The sequence below is a fragment of the Schistocerca americana genome, chromosome 1 (assembly GCF_021461395.2).
Source record: "Schistocerca americana isolate TAMUIC-IGC-003095 chromosome 1, iqSchAmer2.1, whole genome shotgun sequence".
Lineage (NCBI taxonomy): Eukaryota > Metazoa > Arthropoda > Insecta > Orthoptera > Acrididae > Schistocerca > Schistocerca americana.
This window is the reverse complement of record NC_060119.1, coordinates 671,810,115-671,821,341: the sequence shown is the minus strand read 5'-3', so window position 1 is coordinate 671,821,341 and position 11,227 is coordinate 671,810,115. Positions and strand designations below refer to the sequence as shown.

Here is an 11,227-nt window from a genome sequence, read left to right as displayed (position 1 = left end):
GCCGACGGTCTGTGAGACAAAAATTGCTTAATTTTTGTTTCAGTTGTTTCTCTGATATGTTACTAAGATTCAAAAAGACAAACATTTCTGACACTTAATACACCATTTTCTTAACTCTGTAGCATTCAGTGTAATACAGAGAAAGCGACATTGGTTTTTCACCGGCCGTTGTCAAGGTGCTACAGTACTCCAGTTCTTCAGAAAATAAATTATTTCTGTGTACGTACTTAGGATCGACTCCTGAGATTGTTGTACCCAGAGATATTTCACATTTGTGTCAGATATTCCACCTTTGCCAGTTCCTCAAATGGCTCACCTTATCCACTTTAATTTAGGATTATAATTTTTCCTAATAATGAATGCCACGATCATATACTTTCTTCTAACATTCGCTATATCTCAACAGTTATCTCACATATGAATCCACCAGTACAGAATCTTAATACAAGAAATCAGCTCATACGTCTTTAATTTCAGATAGGACATTCTTTCGAGGGTTCCTCGGGAGTACTGCTTGCTGCTCCGCCTACGCGACTGACCATTTCTTCGCTGATCTGCGCAAAAGTTTTGTTCCTCGTCTCAGGCATGAGCACATAGACATAAACGACGGCACCCACACACATCACGGTGAAGCCTCAGAAGGAGTAGTAGGCGGCCAGGTCATCAGAGACCACTTGGAACATCTTCTTCAGGAAGAAGCCGTACAGTGCTATCACGGTGGTGCCAACAGCTGAGGCGACCCCCTTCACCGACACGTGGAACAGCTCACCCATGACCAAGGACAGCACTGGTGCGAGACCAATAGAGGCCGAAATCTGCAACAAGTTTAACGCTTGTCACAACTTCACATTGATTTATTCCAGACCCCTAGCAATAGCCAAAGGTACTCTATAATATCAAGGTTAATGCACGTTACTCACAAATGCAGAAAATGAAGCAGGCAAAAAGGAATACAAGCGTCTCAAAAATGAGATCGACAGGAAGTGCAAAATGGCTAAGCAGGGATGGCTAGAGGACAAATGTAAGGATGTAGAGCCGTATATCACTAGAGGTAAGGTAGATACTGCCTACAGAAAAATTAAAGAGACCTTTGGAGAAAAGAGAACCACTTGTATGAATATCAAGAACTCAGATGGAAACCGAGTTCTAAGCAAAGAAGGGAAAGCAGAAAGGGCGATGTACTTGAGGACAACATTATGGAAATGGAAGAGGATGTAGATGAAGATGAAATGGGAGATATGGTACTACGTGAAGAGTTTGACAGACCTCTGAAAGACCTGAGTCGAAACAAGGCCCCGAGAGTAGACAACATTCCATCAGAACTACTAACGGCCTTGGGAGAGCCAGTGCTGACAAAATTCTACCATCTGGTGAGCAAGATGTATGAGACAGGCGAAATACCCTCAGACTTCAAGAAGAATGTAATAATTCCAATCCCAAAGAAAGTAGGTATGACAGACGTGAAAATTACCGAACTATCAGTTTAATAAGTCACGGCTGCAAAATACTAACACGAATTCTTTACAGACGAATGGAAAAACTGGTAGAAGCCGACCTCGGGGAAGATAAGTTTGAATTCCGTAGAAATGTCGGAACACGTTAGGCAATACTGACCCTACAACTTATCTTAGAAGATAGATTAAGGAAAGGCAAACCTACATTTCTAGCATTTGTAGACTTAGAGAAAGCTTTTGACAATGTTGACTGGAATACTCTCTTTCAAATTCTGAAGGCTGCAGGGGTAAAATACAGGGAGCGAAAGGCTATATACAATTTGCACAGAAACCAGATGGCAGTTATAAGAGTCGAGGGACCTGAAAGGGAAGCAGTGGTTGGGAAGGGAGTGAGACGGGGTTGTAGCCTCTCCCCGATGTTATTCAATCTGTATATTGAGCAAGCAATAAAGGAAACAAAAGAAAAATTTAGAGCAGGTATTAAAATGCATGGAGAAGAAATAAAAACTTTGAGGTTCGCCGATGACATTGTAATTCTGTCAGACACAGCAAAGGACTTGGAAGAGCAGTTGAACGGAATGGACAGTATATTGAAGGGAGCATATAAGATGAACATCAACAAAAGTAAAACGATGATAATGGAATGTAGTCGAATTAAGTCAGGTGATGCTGAGGGAATTAGATTAAGAAATGAGACACTTAAAGTAGTAAAGGAGTTTTGCTATTTGCGGAGAAAAGTAACTGATAATGGTCGAAGTAGAGATGATATAAAATGTAGACCGGCAGTGGTAGGGAAGCGTTTCTGAAGAAGAGAAATTTGTTAACATCGAGTATAGATTTAAGTGTCAGGAAGTCGTTTCTGAAAGTATTTGTATGCATTGTAGCCATGTATGGACGTGAAAGATGGACGATAAATAGTTTGGACAAGAAAAGAATAGAAGCTTTCGATATGTGGTGCTACAGAAGAATGCTGAAGATTAGATGGGTAGATCACATAACTAATGAGGCAGTATTGAATAAGTTTTGGGAGAAGAGGAGTTTGTGGCACAACTTGACTAGAAGAAGGGATCGGTTGGTAGGACATGTTCTTAGGCATCAAGGGATCACCAATTTAGTATTGGAGGGCAGCGTGGAGGGTAAAAATCGTAGAGGGAGACCGAGAGATGAATACACTAAGCAGATTCAGAAGGATGTACATTGTAGTAGGTACTGGGAGATGAAGAAGCTTGCACAGGATAGAGTAGCATGGAGAGCTGCATCATACCAGTCTCAGGACTGAAGACCACAACAACAACAACTCACAAAACAAAAACTACACTCCTGGAAATGGAAAAAAGAACACATTGACACCGGTGTGTCAGACCCACCATACTCGCTCCGGACACTGCGAGAGGGCTGTACAAGCAATGATCACACGCACGGCACAGCGGACACACCAGGAACCGCGGTGTTGGCCGTCGAATGGCGCTAGCTGCGCAGCATTTGTGCACCGCCGCCGTCAGTGTCAGCCAGTTTCCGTGGCATACGGAGCTCCATCGCAGTCTTTAACACTGGTAGCATGCCGCGACAGCGTGGACGTGAACCGTATGTGCAGTTGACGGACTTTGAGCGAGGGCGTATAGTGGGCATGCGGGAGGCCGGGTGGACGTACCGCCGAATTGCTCAACACGTGGGGCGTGAGGTCTCCACAGTACATCGATGTTGTCGCCAGTGGTCGGCGGAAGGTGCACGTGCCCGTCGACCTGGGACCGGACCGCAGCGACGCACGGATGCACGCCAAGACCGTAGGATCCTACGCAGTGCCGTAGGGGACCGCACCGCCACTTCCCAGCAAATTAGGGACACTGTTGCTCCTGGGGTATCGGCGAGGACCATTAGCAACCGTCTCCATGAAGCTGGGCTACGGTCCTGCACACCGTTAGGCCGTCTTCCGCTCACGCCCCAACATCGTGCAGCCCGCCTCCAGTGGTGTCGCGACAGGCGTGAATGGAGGGACGAATGGAGACGTGTCGTCTTCAGCGATGAGAGTCGCTTCCGCCTTGGTGCCAATTATGGTCGTATGCGTGTTTGGCGCCGTGCAGGTGAGCGCCACAATCAGGACTGCATACGACCGAGGCACACAGGGCCAACACCCGGCATCATGGTGTGGGGAGCGATCTCCTACACTGGCCGTACACCACTGGTGATCGTCGAGGGGACACTGAATTGTGCACGGTACATCCAAACCGTCATCGAACCCATCGTTCTACCATTCCTAGACTGGCAAGGGAACTTGCTGTTCCAACAGGACAATGCACGTCCGCATGTACCCCGTACCACCCAACGTGCTCTAGAAGGTGTAAGTCAACTACCCTGGCCAGCAAGGTCTCCGGATCTGTCCCCCATTGAGCATGTTTGGGACTGGATGAAGCGTCGTCTCACGCGGTCTGCACGTCCAGCACGAACGCTGGTCCAACTGAGGCGCCAGGTGGAAATGGCATGGCAAGCCGTTCCACAGGACTACATCCAGCATCTCTACGATCGTCTTCATGGGAGAATAGCAGCCTGCATTGCTGCGAAAGGTGGATATACACTGTACTAGTGCCGACATCGTGCATGCTCTGTTGCCTGTGTCTATGTGCCTGTGGTTCTGTCAGTGTGATCATGTGATGTATCTGACCCCAGGAATGTGTCAATAAAGTTTCCCCTTCCTGGGACAATGAATTCACGGTGTTCTTATTTCAATTTCCAGGAGTGTATTTAGAAGTAGAGCAGTTCATAATTACAGACCAAAAAACATTTCATCTCTAAGCTGAGTAAAGATAGTAATCAAACAGAATAATGTCATAATGAGAATAAAAGCACAAGCACCACCGTACAGGCCACAGACGGGCCAGATGGGACCCCCCGATTGCAGGATCATCTTCAGACAACGAAGTCATCGAGATGCGATATGAAGGGGCGTGGGGTCAGCACATCGCTATCCCGAGCATTGTCTGGTTAGCATACACGGTTCCACAACTACTCGGTCAAGTGCTCCTCAGTTGGCATCACGAGGCTATTTGCACCCTGATCCAGTCCTTCCACGAAGGAAAAATTCCTCGCCATATCTCGAAACGAAACTGGGTCCTCAGAGTGACAGTCAGCTACGCAGATCACTCAGCTATGGAGGTAGACACGATGAGAACAAGGAATAGATAAAAATGAAACAGGTGTTGCTAAAAGCTGTAGAAGATATGGTAAGAGTATTAAGCAAAAATGCTTGCAATGAATGTGTCACGCACAAGATTATTCGAGAAATGAGTGATAGGAAGAAATAGAAAAATGACAATATAGATAGTGTAAGTAAACAGTCATAGCATGAGCCACAACATAAGTCACAGAAAGCCAATTAAAAAATCTAAAAATAATATGAACCTAAAAATTTAACACACACCAAGACTTACAACAGTGTATAAAATAAATACACTGACGGAAAATAAATCAGACCACGAAGGAGTTGCGCGACGTAAACGATAGTTGGTAGGCGTGTTTCAATATCTGAAAGATGATGTCTATTCAAATTTCGCGCCAGTCGCATAAGAGTGGCGCTAGTAACGTCACTATGAGGAAGCAAATGAGGTTTGCTTTAAATGCACGCTGTAACGATCGTGAGCGTTAGTTACCTTTGAGATTGGAATTCGTAGGTTGATATTAGCTAGAAATGCTTTTAAGGCGAGAAAAATGACATTATCAGCACCTCGCTGAGATTGAATGAGGCCGTGTAATAGTACTACGAGAAGCTGGATGTTCCTTTTGCTATTTGGCAGGAATATAGCCACTGTACATGATTGCTGGCAGCGATTGTCACGAGAATGTACGTCGCAACAAGACCAGGCTCTGAACGGCCACGTGACGCTACCAAGAGGGAAGACAATCGTTTTCGGCGTGTCGCTCTGGTGCATCGTAATGCGATACGCGAGAGCTGGTGTCAAGGAAGATCTCAGTGGAGAGCAGGGTGGAGGTCTGTTGTGTTTTCTGATGAAAACCGGCCGCTGTGGCCGAGCGGTTCTAGGCACTTCAGTCTGGAACCGCGCGACCACTATGGTAGCAGGTTCGAATCCTGTCTCGGGCATGGATGTGTGTGATGTCATTAGGAGAGTTAGGTTTAAGTAGTTTTAAGTTCTAGGGGACTGATGACCTCAGATGTTAAGTCCCATAGTGCTCAGAGCCATTTGAACCATTTTTTTCAGATGAAAACTGGTTCTGGCCTCAGTGCCACTGATGGCCGTGTGTTGGTTAGAGGGAGGCCAGTTGATGGCTGAGACAAATCTGTCGGCGTCCTAGACACACTGCACCTATACGTCGATTTACGATCTGGGCTATATTTCGTATGATAGCAGGAGCACTGTCGTGGTTATCTCACGCTTCCTGGCTGCAAATTTCTATGCCAATATGAAAATTTGACCTGTTTTGCTGCCATTCATAAAGAGCGTCATCAGGGGTGTTTTCCAGCAAGATATCACTCGGCGCATACCAGTGTTGTAACATGTCGCCCTGTCCTGCTCGATCACCAAATCTGTCCCCAATCGACCACACATGGGACATCATCGGACGGCAACTCTAGCGTCATCGACAAACAGCATTAACCATACCTGTATTGACCGACCAAGTGCAGCAGGCAAACTGACATCCAGCAACTGTACAATACAACGGTTATTACTGTGCCAGCATTTCCTATTTGCAATGGCTTATCTGGCTGGTTCAAATGGCTCTGAGCACTATGGGACTTAACTGCTCTGGTCATCAGTCCCCTAGAACTTAGAACTACTTAAACCTAACTAACCTAAGGACGTCACACACATTCATGCCCGAGGCAGGATTCGAACCTGCGAGCGTAGCGGTCGCGCGGTGCCAGACTGTAGCGCCTAGAAATACTAAACACCTTTTTCCAAGGCTGTTTCACAGAGGAAGACCGCACTGCAGTTCCTTCTCTAAATCCTCGCACAAACGAAAAAATGGCTGACATCGAAATAAGTGTCCAAGGAATAGAAAAACAACTGGAATCACTCAATAGAGGAAAGTCCACTGGACCTTGTGGCACGCCAGAGGTTACTTTAACGTCTGTAGACGTCTCTCCATTGATAACAACATGCTGTGTTCTGTTTGCTAAAAACTCTTCAATCCAGCCACACAGCTGGTCTGATATTCCGTAGGCTCTTACTTTGTTTATCAGGCGACAGTGCGGAACTGTATCGAACGCCTTCCGGAAGTCAAGAAGAGCGGCACGTTTCGTCACAGGGTTATTTGGTAACCGTGATAGCGTTACGGAGATGTTTAATAAACTCAAGTGGCAGACTCTGCAAGAGAGGCGCTCTGCATCGCGGTGTAGCTTGCTCGCCAGGTTTCGAGAGGGTGCGTTTCTTGATGAGGTATCGAATATATTGCTTCCCCCTACTTATACCTCCCGAGGAGATCACGAATGTAAAATTAGAGAGATTAGGGCGCGCACGGAGGCTTTCAGACAGTCGTTCTTCCCGCGAACCATACGCGACTGGAACAGGAAAGGGAGGTAATGACAGTGGCACGTAAAGTGCCCTCCGCCACACACCGTTGGGTGGCTTGCGGAGTATAAATGTAGATGTAGATGAACCGCTCGGCCACTCCGGCCGGCTGGCTTATCTCACGCTTGCATTAACCTGTGATCCTGCAATGTTAATCACTTTAGTATGTTAATTAGACAAGTGTATCTCCGACATTTCATTACCCTACATTAATTATTTTCTAATACTGCAAATTTTTTACGTCAATTTAGATGCTTGTCCACACGTCAGTGTAATATATTAATGTGTCAGGCTTCAGACTACTGTAAAGTATTCCTGTGCAGTATAAAAAGAGTGTGACACAAGGAGGTCTTTCAACTTATATTTTAAAATTTAGCAATTTATCCCTCAACCTTTTCAGTTCTGGAGAAAACCTGTTAGAAATGAAACCTGCAGGAAGGGGCACACTTGTCTGTACCGTGCTTAAGAAAGTGCTATGTACGGGCAAATCGTTTGTCCATCTAACGTTCACCGATTGAATGTGGCAGTCTCTCTTGATCGAGTCCATACCGTTAACAACAGCTCTTATGCGTGAGCATATGTACAGAGATGGCAGACCTAGAATTCTGAGACGATTGAACAACAGTTCTTATACACATAAACATGAGGTGAAGGTCAAACCACACTTTATGTGTTCACACAATTTCGACAAAACGTTTATAACGTAACAGGAGCCATCTGCAATGAATATTAAATACTACAGTATAAAAGTTATAAATTTACAATATACTTACTAACTGCATATCGACCCAACAAACCACATAACAACAGATTAACACTAACAAATGCGACAGGTGGTCATGAAGTTTTAATTATCAAGAACAAATAAATTAATGCCATTAGTTTCTGCTTGTTTGCAGGTGTATGTAGACAGCCATTATACACACTGAAATTCTCGCTCTACTGCAGCGCTGTAATCTGCTAGAGGAGCCAAAACATACATTCATATCTCACGAACAGATTTTTTAACACTGACGTGCAGGGAAAACAATCGACACAACGCGGTATACAAGCTGGAGTACCCCAGGGAAGCAGCTTGTTCATCCTGTACATTAATGACTTTTCAGCAACGCAAAACACGACTTTAGCCATCTACGCAGATGACACAGCCATCCTCGCGCAAGGCTGGAAACCGTCGAACACAAATTCACGAATACAGAACGCACTCAGAACTGCCGAGCCTTGGTTGGAACAACAAGTGCGAGGCAGTTCTGTTCACTTGCAGACCGAAGCTACTGCGCAAACATCAACTATGTCGACTGGTAACACTACATGACGCCCAACATGTTTCCGAGAAAAGTCAGATATCTCGGTGTCTGGCTGGGCCGGAAACTTACATGGGGGGACCACACTGAATACGTTGCCAACAGAACACGCGCGAGGCTCAAACGATTCTGCCCAATGTTCAACAGGAAAAGCACGCTGAACAGGAGGGTGTCTAGGTCCATATACATGACACTGACTAGACCTCTGATGACGTATGCAGCTTCCGTCTGGGGACAGGCACCTTCTACAGGCCTGCGCCGCCTGCAGATCATAGAGAACAAAGTGCTACGCACCATTAGCAACGCTCCACGCTACACACGCACTGTGAATCTTCACAATGTGTACCGCCTTGAAACCCTCAAGAAAGTATTCAAAATACACGCCATACGACTACACAGGAACTCGAGACACTCGAAACATCCTTTCATCTTTACTCTGGGAAACTATGATCACAACCATAGGTGGAAGCATAAGCGGCCAAAACGCTACCAGCTCAGGCATAAGCACCTATGGCAAGCTAACATACACCCACAACATCGGCAAGCCCCTGCATATCAGCAACTTTGACGGAACCAACAGGCTACACTAGGGAAACCGACAATCTCTCACACTGACGTACAAACGAACCGCCAACATTACTCTACACTGTCAATCTGATTTATGACCTATCGGACACAACACGATTAAGAATCTAACTGTTACAGGTATGCTCACGCTGACCGAGAAGACAACACTGGCACCCAGCGGCAGCCGCCGAGTAACACCACCGCAGAAAGACAAGGATATCGACCTGCATGATACCCACTACTAACAAAGCCTACCCTTGCATGACCTGTCGCAGGCAGCAAGAAAACCGCTACTTCTCTTATAACCCGACCCAACTATCGCAGAGATTTTTTTCCCTTGGCTCTTGCCTTGGCACTTTTCCCCACCCTCTGCCCTTCAAACCGCTACCCTTCGTTCAACTTTCGACCCAATCTATCTCCAGATGAGCGGATATTAATGGTTAACGTTAATCAGACGTACGCAAACATCGCAGTACCCACATCCTGCGAGACCTCACTTTAGTGAAAACTAACCCTTATGCAGAGATGGCAGTACACCTTTTGTGTTGGCCATCATTCTCTTGTGGGCGTGGAAAGGCTCCACCTCTATTTTAAAAAATGTCAGTTGAGGCTGCAATCGGTTAAGAGTACCTAGTTCTGTACTAATTTAAGAATATATCTCTTAATATTACGTTATAAATCCTTTATTTACGTTGCGATTACTGCATATTTCCCCAGTGTCCACTCAAATCAGTGGCTCCCTGCAAGTAGGATCGTAGTCCACGCCTTCTCACGGTCTGATACTTGATAGAATATTAATATGATATCCCGGTGGCCTGTCAGTATTTATCCCGCCCGCGGACTGGAGCAACCCTATTTCATTCGCGCCGCCTGAGATACAAGGACTTTCGCAGTCAGTGTAGGTATAGTAGCACAGAATAACTAGGGGATTTTCGAGGCAGAACGTTTCTGAATACCCAAAATGCAAACTTCTACAATGTCTCCCTCTCTGGGCACAGAAGGGTGAACATGTTGAGAAGAACCAAGTTTTGTGAAGGCAGCTTGGTTTTTCGAGACAGTAATCAAAAATTCATGCCTACACCTTGAACGAAACGTTTCCCTTGTCATTATTTTCTTACACTGAATCCAGTCATGCCGGCGAGTGGCACCCAGTCGAAGGCAGTAGGCACGTACCCGTAGATGTCATCGACATAGAAGTAAGCTCCCTCTGCAGCCAGACAGATGGCGCACGCTGAGAAAGACGCCATACACAGGGGCCGCCGATCGAACCTCTCGATGACCAGCGACGACACGACGTTTGCCCCAAGCGTGACGGCCGTCAGGATAATGGAAGAGATGTTCGAGTCGAGCTCGCTTCCACTCTTCTCAAATATGTACGTCGTGTACGTGGTGAGAGCTATCGATCCAGACGACATCTGGAACAGATTGAACCCTACCGCTAAGAGCAATGTCCTGCGGTGTACAGGCACCAGGAGACATCTTTCAACTTTCCTTTACTTTGTTGTTTCTCCCTTGTAGCTTGATACATCGACTCCAGCTCAAACTTCAGTTCGTCCCTTGTCAGTTGACCTTTGAATCTTTCGAGACACTTCACAGCCTCCGCTTCTCTGCGTTGCTTGAGAAAGAAGTATGGTGACTCCGGCATCCAGATGAATGTCAAGACGAAGATGATCGGAATTGAGGCGCAGATGAGAGCAACCGTGGTGACGGACAGGTAAGGCCCAATGCTATACACGAGCAGGTAGCCACACTGCATGAGGAAGTAGTGGATCACAATTAGCGTCCCCCTTACGTCGGTGTCGGCTATCTCACACAGAAACACTGGCAAGGCCGTGATGATGGGGCCGCCGCCCAAGCTACCAATCGCTCGAGCGGCGAGCAGCATTCCGTAAGAATTGGCGAACGCCACCATCACCCACCAGATGAACAGCGGTCTGGCCCCGAATAGCAATACTTTCTTACGTCCCACAACGTCAACGGCGTAGCCGGCGGCGAATATGGCCACCAGCATGGTGAGTGAGTTGATGGACGCGAGCCAAGAGCCCTCGTCGGCGGTGAGTGGAAGCGGCGAATCTTCTGCCTCCAGGATTGGCAGAGTCGTCCCAGGCCAACCCATGAAGGTACCGTAGCACATGTTGATCAGCGACGCTGTGGAAAAAAGAGGTCCATGTAAACATCAGCGTGCTAACTAGCACTGCTGCCGCTGCTGCACTTCAGAACCTAACTTCCATTAACATGTTGTAAGCGTTTAGCTCTTAGGTGGACTAGTTTTAGCCGGGCGCTGTGGCCGAGCGATTCTAGGCGCTTCAGTCCGGAACCGTGCTGCTGCTATGGTCGCAGGTTCGAATCCTGCCTCTGGCATGGATGTGTGTGATGTCCT

The 11,227-nt window shown here is 46.7% G+C and overlaps 1 protein-coding gene across 1 annotated transcript in view; it reads right to left on the bottom strand.

Moving 5' to 3' along the window:
• Positions 1 to 635: 635 nt before the first annotated feature.
• The window catches only part of LOC124588796 (facilitated trehalose transporter Tret1-like), a 92,957-nt gene continuing 82,365 nt past the window's right edge, over positions 636 to 11,227 (bottom strand). Inside the window, exons 2-4 of the mRNA XM_047131500.1 lie at positions 10,325 to 10,995; positions 9,966 to 10,262; positions 636 to 815 (exon numbers count right to left, since the gene is read on the bottom strand). Coding sequence (XP_046987456.1) covers positions 636 to 815; positions 9,966 to 10,262; positions 10,325 to 10,995 — 1,148 coding nt within the window. The remainder of the gene's footprint in view (positions 816 to 9,965; positions 10,263 to 10,324; positions 10,996 to 11,227) is intronic.